Below are 19,401 nucleotides of genomic sequence, written 5' to 3' on the forward strand. Positions count from 1 at the left end.
GGTAGAAATAACTATTTCCAAGTAAGTTTCACGAAGTCTCGATACGCTATATTTAATCTAAAAATATTATTCCCCATAAAACGTACTGGGTGTGGGGTTCGAAGCCTAGAATAATAAGCGGATCGTGATTGAAAATAGAAGGAGGATCACTGGATTAACGTTTATGGAATACTCCGCAATGTAAAATTAGTATATACTGCACAAAATCCAGAGTGTAAGAGTCTTTACTGCATCGGAATAGTGTAGTTTTCTATCCACTTTACAAATAACCGGATCCGGATATCAACTCTGAATAGTATAGGTTTTGTTAGCTTATTATATGCTCAGTATATTATATGTCGAGAATTGTGGAGCATTTATGCGGGTCTCCGGGGTGCTCTTCATTGAGTGTCCGTGTTGGGCGATAAGTTTAATTCGCAAAATTAGTGTGTTCAAATCAGGCCTGTCGCCAATATAGTGATGTCGCATTAGCCCTAAATACACATAATAGAATATCAAAGAAAAGTATCATCTAACGTATAATGAATGTTATTTATTTCTCGGAAGCAAGTTATTATCAAAACATAGTGGTCAAAATTATCGCAGAGCAATACCGATTTTGCGTAAATTCCGTTATGCGTCTGACTACGTTACTAGGGATTATGTAGTTAGTTAGGAAATTAGGAGTCCTATCTTCCCAATCGGTATGGAACAACATCAAAAGCATCACAAAGCAATATCGACTTTTGCGTGAATTCTGTTATGCGTTTTACTACGGTAGTATGCGCACCTGCTTACAGATGTCCAGACGTGAACTTTCTACTATATTCGCTCCTAACATTATAGCAGCACCCGACGCAGCTTACATTATTACGTTATAAGACGCCGGCGCCGTTTCACTGTTAGTTTAATCACCTTATTCTAGTGACATGAAAAGGACTGAATCGTATGAAATGTGGTCACTTGAAGAATCACGATTTTTCATTAAGTAGTTATGTTTCTAGGCTACTTTTACTTCTATTTCACGGGTTTTCATAGAAATCTGCTTACTTTTATAACTTTATATTTTGTGAAGTAGAGAGTAGTTTAAGGTTATGTTTGTCTAACCTTGGCTAGTGCTATTGTCACACTCGATCACCATCTTCAAATCATGGCTATCTCAATGATGTTGACTAAATTTTCGGCTTCAGAACGTGTTAATTAGACCTAATCGTTTTAACGCTGGGGTTCGCGTACAGGCATCGATAGAGTTTGTATAAATAAAGCCCTGCGAATCGCACGCCTACGGCTATAGTTCGTTCGATTATTTTCACCTCGGGATTCGCGTATATGCTATTAAGCTGTTACGACTTTAGAAAATTCTACAAGACTATTCGGAACGCGCACATGCCAGTGATTGGTTTACGTAGCTCCGAACTGGAGAATCGCTTGCCTGCGTCTAATGAAAATAAGTCGTAAAATGTGGAGGCTGCAGAGACAGTAACTTGTATACATAAAATCAAGTTTAAAAATATGGACGGATGAGTTATCTCTGACCAATAGAGTAATATAACCGCCTATAGTTTAGTGGGGTATTGCTATAATGTATATCCAAACAATCGTTGCAGACTCTGAATGTTACCTAGGTCCTTATCACAAAAAATCATGCATCAGAAGCGTAGGGGTTCATATTATCAAGTCACAGCGCTCAAAGTCGCATTTTATATTAAGTAATTAGTGATGATGTGTAGAATTTTGATATTAATAATATTATCTGGAGAATATAACCTTACATAGACATCATAGTTTTCGCATTTATGTATAATCTGAATAGGAATTTAAATACATAGTCCTAAATACACATAATAGAAAATCTGTCGATTCTAGCCAAGGTAAGTTTTGACGCAGCAATCATAAGTCGTAAAATGTGGAAACTGCAGAAACCGTAACTTGTACACATAAAATCAAGTTTAAAAAATATGGACGGATGACATTAGTCCTAAATACACATAATACAATTTCTGAGAAAAGTATCAAGATGCGGCAATCAATGCAGCGATGATATAGCAATGGATGGATGATGTGGCAATAGGTGTGCTATAGGTGCGGCAATGGGCGGATGATGTGGCAATGTAGGCGTGGCAATTAAGGCGACGTGGCCTTCTGTGATTGGTGCGTACCGATTTGACCAAACCCTACTACTAGTAAGGTCATCTAGTCTGCACCCCCGGGTTTTTTCTCCTCCATGCTATCCGTGATTACTTAGCGCCTAGCAGGATAGCCGCGGATACCAGTTTTCGAGTCTTTGGTCTGACCCGGCCGGGGATCGAACCCACGACCTACCGATCGAGAAGCCGGACGCACAACCATTACACTATCTCGCTCGGTTGTGATCAAGTCACTACCTTCGAGTCACGAGTCAATTCGAGTCATTGCACATTTTGACTCGAGTCAAGTCAAGTCAATCGATTTTCGAAGGTGACTCGAGTCAAGTCAAGTCACTCGATTTTTGGCGGTGACTCGAGTCAAGTCAAGTCAAGTCACAATTCAAGTCAAGTTGCCTTTTCGGAATATGAGGCATGATTACATCATTGAATTTTGCTAGATGTCTCAAATACATATTGAGTGGTCATTTATTCTGAACCGATGAACGGATATAGACCTAAATGTACACGCAAGAAGGGGCTGTATCGCTCACGTATTCGTAGCACTGTTGAACTACGTAAGTAATTGCATAGCCTCAGTTATAGTTACCAGCCAAAATAGAGAACCGAATGGATAAGATGCAATACATACCCCTTTACAAATTGATTTGATACAATTTGAGTCTACGCCAATGGTTGAGGACTATATAAACTATATTCTAATTATATTTAAATAAAACAAGAGGTTTGGAACAGAGAACAGAAATAGTCATTTTGCTGTTAAATTTCTTTACTATACTAATTTACGACAGCGTAAGCTTTAAGCTTCGATCACTTCGTTTGCGGTCAATTTATTTGTGAGAGAACAATGGAGGCGTTTCGCGAACAATCCGACCATATGGAAGATTCAGTGATATTTATCAACACCGATTACTTGATGACTTGAAATTGACTCGTGAATTTTGCTCCGAGTCACGAGTAAATCCACATTTCTGATACGCCGAGTCAAGTCAAGTCAATTTAGCAAAGTGACTCGAGTCAAGTCAAGTCATACGAAAAAGGTGATTCGAGTCTGACTCGAGTCATCCCAACACTGGTTTATGGTAGCATTTTCAAGTACCAGTATCCAGTACTGATAGACGACATAATAATAGTGGGATATCTTTATTATTCTTCGAAATTACAATGAAATGCCTTTCTTGGCAGACCCATTGTCGAGTCAATACACAAATTGACTCGAGTCATTACAACCCTGGCTAGAGCGGACCTAAGCAAATTTTCAACTTTTGTATCTGCACCTTCGCTAAAAATGATTGAGAAGACCTGACCTGATCACTACTACGTCGCAGCTTTCGGGCCAATCAAGATCAGTCATACAAATGCATTTCCGACGAAAACGACACTCTGTCCACTCCGGCGACGGAAAACGATTTCAGAAATGACGGAACATCATGTAGGAGTGTACTATAACGTACAAAGTCGAGTGTATTCCCGCACATTGTAAATATACAACCAACAATATTATAATGGATCTTCCCACCAACGCTAGTCCCAACAAAAGCAAACGGAAGCCATCAGGAATATCGTCAAGATTAGCTCTCCCAATAGGACATGCATATTAGAGAAAAAACAGGTATAGTGCATTGACAGAAATATAGAAATTCACATGTCGCCAGCGGAACATACGAACAAATTCCGCAGTGACAAATTATCATCTCCAGTCATTTAAACCGTTAAATCTCAATTCGAGCGCTGGGCGCAATGGGTGGAGTATTAATTGCAATGATTCGAGTCGAAGAGCGATAGTCTATTTTTCCGAGTAACGAATTTACTAGGTCGACATTTTCTTCCAAACATGGGAGCCTCGAAAACTATGTAGCTCGTTTCAAGTCAGTATCAACATCCTAAACACAAAGCCTATTCTAGCATAAGCCTACGCACGTTCGTGAATACAATACTTCTGGGAAGTAGCATCGAATAGTAGCATTGCCGCTGAGTGCAGTGAAATATGAATCAGCAAGAAATACCAAATTACTGTTGATGGATTGTAGCTGGCATTTTTTTCCTCGCGGGCAGAGAATGACCCATCTCCCAACTCCCTAGGTGTCTATTACCAACGGTTACCATATTTTGGAATCGGGAAAGGAGGACACTTTTACCAAATCATAAACTGACCGAAATTGAAAATAGTAGATTTTGATATATTTACTGGAAAAAGGGCGGACATTTGGGCGTCCATAGAGAACATTTCCAATTTCCTGAAAAAGGAGGACAAATCCTCCGTATGGTAACCCTACTGTCACCGCGGTGACCTCATATTAGGCGGTACTCCAATCCATAAGTGGTCAGTAAAGTAGCACCACTTCCACAAGTGATCATGACTTCGTAATCGAAGCACCCAGGTACCCGATTTTGCTCAGCCTCAAGTCTGACCAAGCAACATAACATCTACCCACACACACACTTTGACACAACAACAAGGTTACCGCGATAGCGTCCTAGCGACGCTATCAAAATGTAGTGATTGAAACGAACACATGATGACCATTGCAAGTGTTGTACCGAGTGCAGTGTGTCGATTTAGAAGAGCTCTGTGCAGAATTAGTAATCTTGCCTCCTAGTGCAATGCGTGATCATCGATCAAATAATATTGACTTGGAATTGGGCGCTATACGCCGCGCAGGCGAATGGATATAATTCGGAAGCGCTCGCGGCTGTGGATCCTAACGGCTTTTCAGGATGTATTTTTGAAGAATCCCTTTGAATGCTTTGCCGACTTCTAACAACTCCGGATCGTCGTCAAACCCGGTACCGTTCCACTTGAGAGATTTCAACACCTGAAATTTTATGCATATTTAAACTTTCAAAGTTACGAGATCACAACAGGTGATGCTCGAATACTCGGCTAGACTCAGATTCGAATCAGCGAGATACTCAATATTGCCCAGACCAAGTGGTCAAAACAATGTACTTCAACTTATTCGGAATGCTCGAGACGGCTTGCGCTACTTACTGAAGGGGCCATCATTTCAGACTGCATCCAATTTTAATCAACAGTTTTTCAGTCAAAACTACTTACTTTTTAAAGATTGGATTTTTTGAAATGTAGAAATTAATTCTAACCGGCGGGTTTTTCCAAAAAATTTTGTTTCACTTTTCGAAACCGTAAAACACGACCTTAATGGGATGTGAAACCAACAAGTAATATATCGTTGGATTCATAATTTCAACGCCTAACCAACTGAGAGGGTCAGACTGCGTGTTGATGGTGAAACGCTCTACCTGTTTTGATAGTATAGATCGAATTAGTTGAGCAAAAGCAGTCACTCATGGCTTGCTTGAAAGAAGACCTCTCTGCCTCACTAAATAGAATGTACTTATTCGCACTAGTGATACGTTGTGGACTCGATAAGAAAGTAACCAAACTTGTCTTTTTTTACAAGGTTATCTCGTCTTCCTGATTATATACACTCTCGGTTGCCTTGCTCTCGTCTAGCTTCGTGGCGTAGTTGGTTAGGCGTTGAAATTCTGAAGCCAACAACATATTACTTGTTGGTTTCGCATCCCATTAAGGTCGTGTACAGTCTTGAAAAGTAAAGCAAAATTTTTCAGAAAAACCCACCGATGCCGGCAGGTTAAGATATATTAGCATCACATTCACAAGTGAAATAGCCCCTTTTAATCACGTTAACTGCATATATCTTCGATCACACTTTGAAAAAATCATCGGTATCGGCCATTGGAGGTGAAAAAATACCAGGATTTTTCGTGGCGTAACAACATGACGGTAGGAAGTCAGGAAACTATAACCCTTGACTGGGAATATAGTATAGCTCATAAAGCTTACACTTTCAAGGTATCCAGATGCAGCCTTTCTAGTTTGTTTCATGTTCAAATATGGCAATGGGTGTAAAGCTGTTGAAATGAATGCTCTCACCTTGTGAAGCTCTTCCACCTCTGAATTCCATTTCACTGCCACCAGAATCTTCTGCGACAGCTCCATGTATGTGTCGCCGCCCTCAGACGTTTGGGCTTTCGGCAAAATGCAATGGGCTATCACGTCTCGCATGGCTTTGACGTTTTTCGGCGCAGGAGGCGGCCCTTGACTGGGCGACGGTGTTCTGTCCGTGTGTTGTCTGCCGGGTTGGAAGTGATATAAGTAGACAGAAACATCAGTGACTAGGGATGGGCACAATAAATTGAGTACCAGAATCGGATTCGTGAATTAGTTCTAATGATTCAAGTGTGAGATGTATTTTCAGTATTGAAATCGCCTTCCCACTAACAGTTGATTTATCATTGAAAATTATAGTCTCGATACTAAAAGAGTTATATCTTAGCTACTATTGTCACTAATACTTAATTTATCAACTGGAATTGTAGTTTCGTTACTAGTTCCAGTGTGGAAGGCTGTAAACCTCGATTGGTCGTATCGTTGCATACAGAACAAGTACCATATGGCTATGGACATTAGCGAAAATGACATATCTGTGGAGTCGTGATCAACCCACGGCATCGTCACAGTGCAATGAAATAGGTGTGGTCGAAAATATGCCAAATCATCTTTAACGTGACGTAGAACTGGCTTTATATGCTTTGTAGACACATAAAAGGTACATATTTGAAGTCTGTGCATCCTTCATGCTGCTGTGACGGCATAATGAGGGATACTCGGATACTCGACTTGAAGCCTGCGGTAATACTCAATTCATAATAGAATCAATCAGGTACTTGATTTTGCGCAGACATAGTAGTAGACACAGTACGTTACCTGTTTTGTACCTGGCGCTCGATAAGGATCGGGTTAAGCGCGTCTTCGATCGGTTTTAGGTTGATGGGACGATCGGGAATACGCATCTGTCTCAATTGCGATTCGAGATCTTTTTTCGTCTTGTCTCTGTGCGCCTGGGAATAAACACGGGCATAGCCAGAATGAAAACATACGGAGACGGCAAGATTTTCTATCAACAATGAGGTAGAGAGGGATTTAGCAACACAAGGAACAGTGGTTTACCTATATTGACTGGTACCGGGGCTGCGTGAAACAGCCCCCGTACAACGGCAGCTGAATGTATTTTGGACTCATTAGACTCGTGTCATTAGTTGTAATTGTAACGCTCTTTACCGGTTCACCTTATTAGAAATGAATATGTGAGATTGCAGAGGAGTGTCAGGCGCTTCTTCTGTCAGCCACGGATGGGAGACAAGTTCTTCGACGGTCATACGCGAATGCGGGTCCACGCACAATAATCTGAAATTTCGGGATGTCGTAAGCATATCATTGAACAATCGAACTGCTAAGACGATGACGGGCCACATGCAACATACTCATGTTACCAAATTCAATTTACCAGTTAAGTAAATCGTCTCATACAAAAATTCCGCAATCATTACAGGGACAACGTTCAAAAGCCCATAGCTGCACGAAGTCGATTAAAATTTGCGCCCACCTAAAATGGCGAACGACTCGTCTCGAGTCAATTTGTATATTGCCTCAACTTGTACTCGTGTCATTGTGCATGACACGACAAAGTCAATATGACTCGACACATTCCATATAACATATATCTGGACCACTGGGCTGATACTTAATTGAAAAATAGGCCAGGAACCGTCTTTCATCTGATAGAAAAAACATATTTGGAGTGAGAAAAAAACAGTATATTATGAATCTGAGATCTTCGATGTTGCCCATCGTTTCAGAGAAGTGAGTTGAAGCTAACTTTATTCGATACTGAACAGTTAACACAACGACTTGGACTCGAACTCGAGTCATAATACTACGACTTCGACGCGACCTGTTGTTAGCTGAATTGGACTTGATTCGTTGGTCAAAATGACTCGAGTTGACTCTAGTTAAAACTATAGAAGTCAATTGACATGTGACTCGGAACTGCGTGACTTGGTTACAACTCGGACAAAATCCTTACCTTTTAACGACATCTTTCGCATTTTCTGAAACTCTGTCCCATTCTCGCTCTGGGAAATCGTAGGACCCGGCCATGATCTTTTTCCTCATGCCTTTGTCGATGGTCCTTCGAGACGACGGGTGTTCGGAATAGAACGGAGGGTAGCCGCACAATAAAATATATATGACGACGCCGAGCGACCACATATCGCAGCTCTGTTGAGGAATATTACACCCTTTGAAAATTAGCACACGCAGCAAATTCTGAAGGTTACAGTGATTTTCTATTGCTAACTGAGACGGTCAGTAACACAGACCGCTTCTACATTTTGAAGTACGGTATTGAAGGAGATTTTGTTCGTACTCAAATGCCCATGTTTTAGACTTCTTCTGTTTCTACTCGACAGTTTTGGAACAAAACTATTTACTTTCAACGTTGTACATTGTAAGTAGTGTTCAAATAGATTTGCATCACTGTCAAAACGCACGAGCATACCAACTGTGTGACGGGGAGACTCTGTGCAAGTGTAACAGATAGCTTATATTATTTCCAAAATTGCAGCTATTTTCATCGCCATTAGTCATTCTGCATTCTAGTCTCTGAGATGCACCTTGCAATTTAGTAAACTGACCAACAGAGAGCAGTAACGCACTTAAAGTAGTTAAGGCATGCTTTGAAATAGGTGTTACATATGACGATTTCACAACATACGCTTCTACTATTGATCAGCACTACAGTGGGAGCATCTCGTGTGCACTAACCAAAATGATGACATGTTCACTGTCATTGTGCAGGGTAGATCCATGTTTCATTCGAAAGCGTTAGAATCCACAACTATAAACTTAACCAAGCCCAGTTAATGTACACAAAAGAATTTCTGTATAACTTACAATACCTCCCATTAGTTTGCTTTGTTTTGTGTAGGTCGTCTGTCGATTTTACATTTAGCGTAGCTAATAATATATGACATACTTCAAAGTTTGTTGTTGCCATCGACATCGTTACAATTAGAATTTCACTGTCTGTTATTCTCATTTTACCTCAAACCTCACCATAGTAGTTTTACTTTTGAATCGGATTAATCCTGTCAGTGTGCTGAAATTTTTTTATATACGGCAGCCAAAAAGTGTTCAAGTTATAATAAATGTATTGATACAATCGTTGTTCAAGATCTGTAACACGAACCAGCTATTAGCAGAAAATTGTACACAATGTACAATACCTTGTCATAGGTATAAGGAGATGAAGGCATGCTGGTCTTTCCTTCTTTCCTGTGACGTCTGTGAGCTTCCAGAACCTTCCAATAACAAAAGTGTAATAATGAATTTACCAACACAGGAAACGAAGATTTCAGTACCTGTGGCGAAACGTAGTAAGGGGTAAATTGCGGGGTCATCAAATCTCCCTTGTCCAGTTTGGCGAATCCGAAATCGCACAATTTGATTGGGGCATTCTCGGACTTGTCGCGGTAGAGCAGATTTTCCGGTTTCAAATCCCGGTGAGCGATATTCAAACTGTGAATGTGACACACTGCCAGCGCAACCTGAAATAAGGTATCGCGTGAGAATAGGGCAAGCAAAACGAATAAGGTCAGTAGCAATACTTCCAGTGTTCATTAAATTAAATATTGATACTTGAATGGGATTATAAATTGACAATGTCAACATATATTTTGTGTTGTCATCCATATATTATGGTGATGTCATTACAGTCATTGATATGCTAATGTTGGGTAAGGTTGGGTTAAGCTAAGTAAGCAGCGGGCTCGGTTTATGGTTAGATTGGGGTTTTGGATGGGTTATTCAGTGGGACAGGTTATCGCAGGGGAAATTTCCCACTAGTTGTGAAATTTGGCATTCGGGTTGTAAATGACGGTAGGCCCTCACCAAACTTTTCATTTTTACAACAGAAGAACTGTTAGGTACGAAACTTATTTCATCCAAAATGTGTATTCTTTTTTGCCTGATTTCTAGCAGGAAGTATGTTGATTATTGACTAGCTTATGCTATTTGATATCTTCCATTTTCGTGAGAAGTCACAATTTCTGAAATCATATCCATAACTGTCGTATAGAGCTTTCATCCCCAGATAATGTGGTAATTAGACTCGTGAAAGCGATGACAACCTATCCAAAAACTACTTTCTACTTGTAAAATCAAAAACGTAAACAGCAAGTAGCGTTGGTTCAAAATCTTGACGTATCTGAGTCAGTAGTGACAGTAGACAAAACCAACTTGTGCACTTAAAAAAAACTAGTAATTCTGTACTGGCCACCTCCGATACCAACCTGTTTAGTGGCGATAGCAGCTTGCCGTTCCGTGAATCCGTGCACTTCGCTGATCCTATTGAAAAGCTCGCCACCATCCATTAGTTCCATCACAAGAAGCAGTCTAGATCTCGATTCAGACTCTCCGGGGAATTGAAGGTCATTACAGAACACCTAAACGTACCATGACCTTCAGTACTGGCATAATTCACTTCAAAGAAATCACAAATTACCTGGTAAAGTTTGACCACGTGAGGGTGTTGGCTGCATTGGTAATGCATTTGAACCTGCACAGCGAAAGGCATAACGTGTAAGAATGTACGTAGCATAGTCTTGTATTTTGAAACTATAAGACTGTAAAACTAAATATAACACCTACACGAACAATTTGTTGCATTGCAAGTCAACTCATTGCAATGGTAAAAAACTTCCCGAAAAACAAATGTGTGCCGTGTGTACTGTGCAGGCCTAGCTGTAGTTTGCGAGACACTAATGATTTGCTAATCAATAAATAGTGAGTCGTTTTCACATTCAATCTTACGGTGACCTGACCTGCTTTTTCGCCGAAGTACCGGTACCATAAAAAAGTATCACTAGTAACTAGTAGGTTCCGCAGAGCTGAGCCTATCCAACACTTTTTGTCATATAACATCAAATCAAACTGCTGTGATTTTTAGTTTCTGACAATGACAAATAAATTCTCTCTCTCTCAGAATATTTTATAGCTAGTTAGTGGTATCCAAGTTGAAAAAGAGTCTCACTTCCTGGCGTGCTTTCGGCCTGTCAATAACAACTTTGACGGCAAACTGTTCTCCCGTGCTACGCTTGGTGCCAAGTCGCACGGGTCCCGAGATTCCGGTTCCCAACTTATGGTGCCAGTCGACATCATAATGGTCTGTAATGGACGATGTCTGGAAGGAAATAAGAACGAATTGCTGCAAGGTTTTAATTAATTACAATCCACAGGATCTGGGCTGTTTTGCTTTGAAACATACAGCAACAAAGCAATTAGGCCTAATCAACGAATTTCGAATGTACACATTCTGTTGATGCGTAAAATGCTAGTATGTTGCAGGGTTGTAATGATTTGAGTAACAATTTTCTTGCAACTAGCCTTGGCTGGATCATTTTATTGAGTATCGAAAATGCTTTGCCGCGAGTCCCTTTGGAGATTCAGTATCAGTTGATTATTATTTTCATCATTTTAAAACACCACAAAACTATGATACAATGAAAAGATAGGAAGGTGTCGAAACGACTTGGAGCAGATTGACTCGACTTGACCAAGTCATATGACTCGAGGTACTCCTATCAATTGATTGAAGTCATATATTTCGAGATCTTTTCTCGGGGGGCCAATATATTCTCTCATATTTACTCACTGCGACACAATTCGGCTATCAGTTTGATCAACTTCGACGCAGCCAGAGTAGTACAGCGTGCAGTCAGGCCATAGTGTAATAATCGGTTGCCTATAGTCCACAAAAAAGAAAAGAGCTTACCAAAATCTCTATTTTATCATCCCTGGAAGCCATTCGATCCCGTACGGTATCCCAATTCGACGTCAACTAGTAGCTATGACATATCATGCCGGTGAAAGTTTTTCCTGAAAAATGTAGTTAACGGTTGTAACTAAATATAACAAGATATTTGTACGTTCAGAATTGGTACGTAGGCAAACAGCTCCAAGAATGTATAACAGAATTGAGTAATACCAAACCATTTATAAATATTAAAATGTATTGGCGACTTTGAAACTTAGAGTACCAGAATAATGCACTGCCATTTACTTTTTTGTTTATTTGTTTTCATTCCGTTCACAATTACAGGAGACAACACAGATGCACACAAATACATTGAACTAAAACAGGAATGGATGTACGGCCTATAGAACAGACAGCGTGACATTGCGAAATTTTCTCCAAAACCTTTCAAAATTCATACATATTGATTGAAAATCCCTTCGATCACCATATAATCTAACATTAGATGCTAGGAGTTACCATTTGCCTCAAATGTCATATTTATTCACATCCAGTCATATTTAAAGCAATGATTAAACACTATAAACACTGAACAGTCTTGTTAAAATACTGACAGGAATTCTACATTGTACTTGATTGTCGGATGCATTTATGACTTGAGTACGAGCACAGCGCTGAGCAGTGATCTGAACTCTGGAGTGAACCATTTACTTGGGCTACATTTTCATTTCATACAACGGAAAACGATCAAACGATGTTGACAATATCAGGACATATAAAATTCTGTTAAACTTCACTAGTTTAAGTAGTTCCCGAACTCAAAATTGGCACAAAACACAAAAAAAAAACTCGCACCAGTCGCACACCAGCGCTGCTCAGCTGCCTGCGATGAACCATTTTGTTGACAAATCAGCTGATCATTAGAGCCCGTCAGAGACGAATCACTGATGCGTAACGTATCTATAATCTTACTCGGGGTTCCAGCCACTGAGCCAATGATATATATACAATATACATATATCATTGACTGAGCTATATGAACCACGAGCTGAATAAAATTTGTATTTTCGCAATCAGTACCGCGGTAGCTTTCGATTGATACTCGTTTTATCAAATTTTGCGCTCGATAAGCCGGTCAAAAATTACCGTCAAATTGCTTTAGTGAGAGAGAGAGAGAGAGAGAGTCTTTATTTTCATCGAACCAAAATACATAACAAACGGCAGTGATGGTGGTACAGAAAATATGCGTGCACAGTATTCGGTATTAGATAGGAATGATCGATAAGACCGTGAAGGTCATCTAGTCTGATCACACCAGCATCAAACAGGTACACTTGACTCTGAACAGTCTGGCTGTAAAGAAATGTTTAGTTAAAGGAAAATAGAAAAAAAATTAAACAACGGTGGCAAATGATCAATGAAGCAATGTCTGGGCGAGGTAGGGCAACAGTGTTAGTGTAACGACAAGAGGTGATCAAGTAGGGCTTTTTTGAATCTATTATAAGGCAATTCACGGATATGTGGTGGTAGTGTTTAGCTAGGGTTACCACATTTTGGAAACGGGACAAGAGGACACTTTTTCAAAATTTTCAAACTTAGAATACCGATGGAATACACTGAAAAAATGGTAAATTTTTACCACTTCGTAGTCGGATGACTAAAAATAAAAATAAAAAATGTTATCTTTCTCGCCCAGCGACCAAAATACTGTTTTTCCCTTCACTTATTATCAGGTGGTTGACTAAAAAAAAGTCAAATTTCCACTCAGCTCCCGAAATACCCGTCGGAGCGTCACTTCGGTGCTGATTTGCGGTATCTCAATCGAATTTTGATATGAATTTGACCAAAATCCTCAAAAAGAGGGCAAAATCTCAAAAAAGAAGACATTTAGGCGTCCTCGGAGTACATTTTCAAAAACCCGAAAAGGGAGGACAAATCCTCCTAAAGGTAACCCTAGTTTAGACAAATGGAAAGTGTGACGTAGTCCAATTTCCCTGAGCTGTGATATTTGCTAGTGCCCAGTGCCCAGTGCCCAGAAGAAATTATTGCTCAGCAATCTGAAAGCAACGTAATTGCTAATCCCAAAGCTGACGACCCGAGCGCTCAAATTAAATAAAGTTGATCATATTTGAAAGCTACTGTCGCACTGATTCCGAAAATATACAATAAAATCCGATCAGGGCAATGGAACCCCTCGAAATACACCTCAAATCTGAAAATCAACATTGTTCTGAACAATCGCAACCATTTGTTATGGACATCATAGCAATTTACAACGTATCTACGTTGTAAATTGCTATGTGGACATTGTGCTGCGTCGCTGCGATTGTTTAGAACAATGCCGATTTCCAGACTTTGAATGATACTTCGGGGATGGTTCCATTGCCTTCGTGAGTTTTAATGTATATTTTTAGAATCAGCGCGACAGTAGCTTTCATATAAGATCAACTTCATTTAAATTGACCGCTCGAGTCGTCAGCTATGGAGTCATGACTCGACTCAAGTCCGACTCGAGTCACGATTTTCTGACGGCTCGACTTGACTCGAGTCATTTTCTCAAAATGCGGAAATGACACGACTTGACTCGAGTCAATCTGTGTATTGACTCGACTTGGACTCGAGTCATTGCACATGACTCGAACCAAGCAGACATGGGGTGATTACTTCACGAATGTAATCGATTGTGATTATACGATTACTTGTGAATCCCGCGATTACGATTACGATTACAGCCAAATCAGGAAGTAGTCGATTACGATTACGATTACTTTTCAAAAGTAATCACGATTACTCACGATTACATTTGTTTTTCTTCTTAGAACTAATTTCGGAAGAGATACTGGAAGACAACATAAATAAGGCTTGCAATGAAAAGGGTGTAATGAGATAACAACTGTCTTTATAAATCATAGTCATTTGCTTGTTACGTCATAATGCACCCATTGCCCACCTCTATGCAGGACTATTCGTCGCACCCAACGATTTGCATTCTTGCCAGGTCCGTAACTGCCACGCCCCAAACTCCCCAATAGGACCAGGAGCAAGCTCTAAGGCAGTGGTCGGGAACCTTTTTTGTCAGAAGAGCCATATTGACCCTATTTTTTCCATTTTAACTCCCAAAGAGCCATACATGCCAATCGACAGTTACGTCACAATTGAAAATTCGTGACGTTACTTTAGCACTAATTCGAACGCACCACATGGGATTCACCGTATGCGCCACATTTTCTCTGTAAAAGCTAGTACTAATCATGCCGGTTGCCTTGCATGCGAAACTTTAGTTATGAGAACGTAGGTGCGTCGTGATGCTCATTTTAGATGCGAGAACCCATGATCAGTGATCACATGCGTAGGTGGAACCAAACATGGTCACAACTGCAGTATATATGCCCCCTACCCTAAGCTGTGATTCATCAATGACTTCGGGTCAGGGGAGTCAAGGGAGGCAGCAGAAGGCTACCTCACCTGTCGTCAGGATGACTGAACGAAAATCGTAAAACCTTCAATTAGGCTAGTATTGGTATTTTCTATCGATGTTCATGAATGACACGATTTTGAACATTTTTCTCCCCAAATCACACAATTTTCACATTTTTTTGGTTCGAAAATAACGCGCGAAACGAGAGGTAAAGGCACAGACGGGCCAAGACTCACCATTGATAACGCAATTTATCGTAAATAGCTTAGAATTTTTTATAACCGATATTAATCGAATGTAGCTGTAACGATTCCGAAAATCTAAATTCTGATCGACTTCTCAATGCTCAAAGTATTTGGCGGTAACACGTAACATATAACATAGAGCTACACGGCTACATTCTATCGCCGGCACAATCAAGAGCGTAGCATGGATGGCTATGACGTTGTTTGTATCGAGTTTGTAATAGTGAATGTGGCGTCTACGGCAGCTCTTTTCGTGCCGTAGATCAGGAAGACAATGCGTATTTAAAAACTGCGTTGCATTTGGGAGTCGCCATGTCTGCCATTCTCTTTGATCAATCAACGTATCGTGCAATCCAAGATTTCGAGTCGGGTAAATCGAATTCACGAGTGATATTGGTGGCCGGAGCGACAGTAACTTAAATTTGAGGATTCTGCCAATAGGGGGTTCGAGCCCCTGGACCTGATGACGGCATTGCTTTACCTCTAAAAGACATGATTATTCTGCGACGATAATAATTATTCTCGCCGTGATGAAAATTTACTAACAAGTTGCTACTATATACATCAATTCAGTACAAAAATTTATATTTGGCAAAGAGCCATATATAACACCCAAAAGAGCCATATATGGCTCGCGAGCCATAGGTTCCCGACCACTGCTCTAAGGGGACTCAAAAGTATTTCGTAAATCAACATATTTTCAAGAGAGTTAATTAACTTGAAGATTTTCTTCAAGCTTCGGGATTTAATGTCTCTAAATAGCTTGATTTTGAAATGCATACCTCTTCCCCTCAAGAAAAAAAGCATGCATAATTTATAGGAATAGGCATTTCGGTGACGGTCATTACCCCGCCACGACACACCAAAAGACGTATGTAATTTCAGCCCACATGCAACTCCACAAAGTGTGCTACCAAAGAACGACCTTGGCCAAAACGTTGGGTATGTGTCCATTGTCAGTAGCCGCGCTCTGTGGGCGTGACGAATAGTCCGCTCCTTCCAATCTGAGCCCCAACAATGCAAATGCCACCCGGGGCACTCACAGAGGAATGAAGACATGGCAATTTGTGTGTGCGTCTAACGAAAGTTTTTCTTTTAGTCTGCTACGTTCGGGCGACTACGGTATCTTTTGATTATATAAAAGACGGGTGGTCACGAATTAACAACATACAATAATGAAATTATAACAACATACCAGATGCTATAACTATGAATTACTTGCCCCCAGCTCTACCGGTAAATCTGAATGAATAGCAAGATAATGCAATTACCAATATTATTGACGAAATTCAGTCATCAACTTGAAAACTGACCACCCTATGGGGCCCGAATACCCAGGGTTGTAACTTGTAATGACTTGATTCGCGATTTTTTGGTGACTGTAGACTTGACTCGAGTCATTTGTTGCATTGACTCGACTTGTACTCGAGTCATTTTGCATGACTCGAACCAAATCATATGACTCGAAACTAGAACGCCCAAGGCAGACATTCCATGCGACTTCGAAGAATAGTAAAGTTACCACATTATTTGTATTTCGTATATCAGTCCTGATACTTGGAAATGGGGCCGTAAACTGTGAAAACTGATGACAGTGACTATATTATGGATACGAGCCATTCTATATCACTCGAGCAGAGTTGAAAAAAGTGGGTTGAACCGGATTGATCAGAAAACTGATCTGTGAATATAACGACTTGGACTGGTACACGAGTCAAAAAATATGACTCGGACTCGACCCTATACTAGCTGACTTGGACTCGGACTTGACTCGGGGGTGAATTGAAAATGAATCGACTTGTCTCGAGTCAAAACTAAAAAAAGTGAGATCGACTTGTGACTCGGAACATTGTAACTTGGTTACAATCCTACCAATACCAACGATTGGAGTGGGCTACGAATTGCTGTTTTGGTCCTGATTGTACCTACAACCCACGCTAACATGGTGTATAAGCGGATGGCTATGGCGACAGGTATAAATGTCGATGAGTGAAGAATTGTGAAATAACGATTGGCGCCCGTTTCGAGTAGTCATATGAGAATAAGATAAAGTGAACTTAAAATTCTACCTTCCACTTAATACAAATACTGCAAGCTGCCGTTATATCGTTACGAGAAACGGCAAAGAACGGCTCGGTTACGATACATAAACGCAGCTGTTGATTTAAACCATCGTATTGTTTTATTTGACGAGAACAAAACTTCAAATCTTTGTCCGGTGTACGTACAATACATACGTATACTACGTAGATAGGCCTACTGCTCGCCAAGCAGCAACGGTCAAACTGCGTTTAACTAAGCATGACCAAACATCAATACATAAGTTACTATTTGAAACTAGGCAGAGTGGTGATTATTATCTTGCTGCGAGGTAGTGGCGTCTGGAGTGAATTGATAACCTGATATTCAGCATGGCGTACACTGTTCTAACAATCACACAACAACGTACATCGAATATATATTTACTACGTGTGGACTATGGATACTTCTTATGCAAGGACGAGCAAAGCTAATACTTTTGACGTAATATTGAGCAGTGGCGTTTGAAAATCAACCGCTTGCGCTATCAATAACCTGGTATAATATCTCTTCCTTGTTCACGAATGTTCGGTAATGTCATATTCATTGTACAAATAAAAAGTAATCGTTCTTTCACAAAGAAATCGATCAGATATGTGAAGTAGTCGATTACGATTACGATTACTTGGGATTTTTTTCGAATGTAATCGATTGCGATTACGATTACTTGAAAATGCTGTAATCGTCGTAATCGATTACGATTAGCCTACTAATCGCGATTACCCCATGTCTGGAACCAAGTCATATGACTCGAGACTCAAACGGCAAAGATCGACATTTCATTGTAATTTCGAAGAGTAGTAAAGTAACCACCCTATTGGCATTTCGCCTATTGGTACTATAGTACTTGAAAGGGAGACCAGAAACTCCTATAAGTGAGGACAACTGGTACATTATAAATGCGGACCATTCGATATCACCAAACAGAGTTATAAAAAGTGGGTTTAACAATGCTTTAACTGGAAACTGAGCAGTCAACACGATGACTTGTACTCGGACTCGAGTCATAATACCATGACCCGGACTCGACCCTCTGCTCGATGACTTGGACTCGGACTTGACTCGGTCGTGAATTGAAAATTACTCGGCTTGACTCGAGTCAAAACTATAAAAGTGAGATTGACTTGTGACTCGGAGCCTTGTGACTTGGTTACAACCCTGATGAAACGGCAACGTAATCGCTAATCCCATAGATGACGACCCGAGCGCTCAACTTATTTGAAAGCTACAGTCGCGCTGATTCTGATAATATACACGAAATTTTCATCAAGGCAATGTAACCTCCGCGAAATAGCCTTTAAATTTTGAAAATCGACATTCTTTTAAACCAGCGGTTCTCAACCTTTTTGGACATGCGCCCCCCTTGGCGATGGTCAAAAAAATTGCGCCCCATAACCCCCCTGCACTTATCGTCATATCAAAAAGAGCACATTATCTAATGCAAAGGTAGGCAACCTTTTTGCTAATCAACGGCCGCATTTCAATTACTTATGTAGCCTTAGGCCGCAGTCCAGGGCATAGCCGTAATGAACTAATATCCATGTTAATCTGTCCATATATCCATTCCCGGTGAACTCCGGACTATTTTACTTTTCACAACGGCCTATTGTACGCACGTAAATCGCGAGTGGGAATGTTATGAATAGTTGCTGGGATTGCATATTGTCCCGCTTAGCGCGAAATTTTTTCAGATTCCTGAATGAATTCCGTAATTAATAGTAGCAGTATCACATATTACTATCAAATATTTATCCTTTCTCAGGCTATGTGATCAGATTCACCAATAGGGTTCATGGAGGGAGTGCTTTTGAAAATTTAGGGCAAGGTATAAATGATAATGCAAAGTCGGGTGGGCCAATTATTATTAGTCACTCTATTGCATGCTGTTATTTTTTGAC

The 19,401-nt window shown here is 40.3% G+C and overlaps 1 protein-coding gene across 1 annotated transcript; it reads right to left on the bottom strand.

Annotated features, from left to right (window-relative positions):
- Positions 1–4,691: 4,691 nt before the first annotated feature.
- On the bottom strand, positions 4,692–11,891 carry LOC145450303 (MAP kinase-activated protein kinase 5-like). The gene is made up of 11 exons (XM_080328815.1): positions 11,780–11,891; positions 11,039–11,188; positions 10,511–10,564; positions 10,299–10,451; positions 9,369–9,554; positions 9,234–9,308; positions 8,033–8,226; positions 7,236–7,353; positions 6,874–7,007; positions 6,040–6,238; positions 4,692–4,939 (listed from the first exon to the last, which is right to left on the bottom strand). The coding sequence occupies exons 1-11, from the start codon at positions 11,810–11,812 to the stop codon at positions 4,826–4,828; spliced, it is 1,410 nt and encodes a 469-aa protein (XP_080184941.1). The 5' UTR covers positions 11,813–11,891; the 3' UTR covers positions 4,692–4,825.
- Between the last annotated feature and the right edge of the window lie 7,510 nt (positions 11,892–19,401).

This window comes from Botryllus schlosseri, chromosome 11, assembly GCF_051294905.1.
Source record: "Botryllus schlosseri isolate E-star chromosome 11, Bs_hap1, whole genome shotgun sequence".
Lineage (NCBI taxonomy): Eukaryota > Metazoa > Chordata > Ascidiacea > Stolidobranchia > Styelidae > Botryllus > Botryllus schlosseri.

What these genes read in the sequence shown, in the direction of transcription:
- LOC145450303 (XM_080328815.1), bottom strand. Translation starts at nt 11,812, where the DNA reads ATGGCTTCCAGGGATGATAAAATAGAGATTTTG. An exon ending in CTCCTTATACCTATGACAAG is followed by an intron (nt 8,227 to 9,233) that starts GTATTGTACATT and finishes ATTCCTCAACAG; the next exon opens with AGCTGCGATATGTGGTCGCT. An exon ending in ACATATTCATTTCTAATAAG is followed by an intron (nt 7,008 to 7,235) that starts GTGAACCGGTAA and finishes GTTTATTCCCAG; the next exon opens with GCGCACAGAGACAAGACGAA.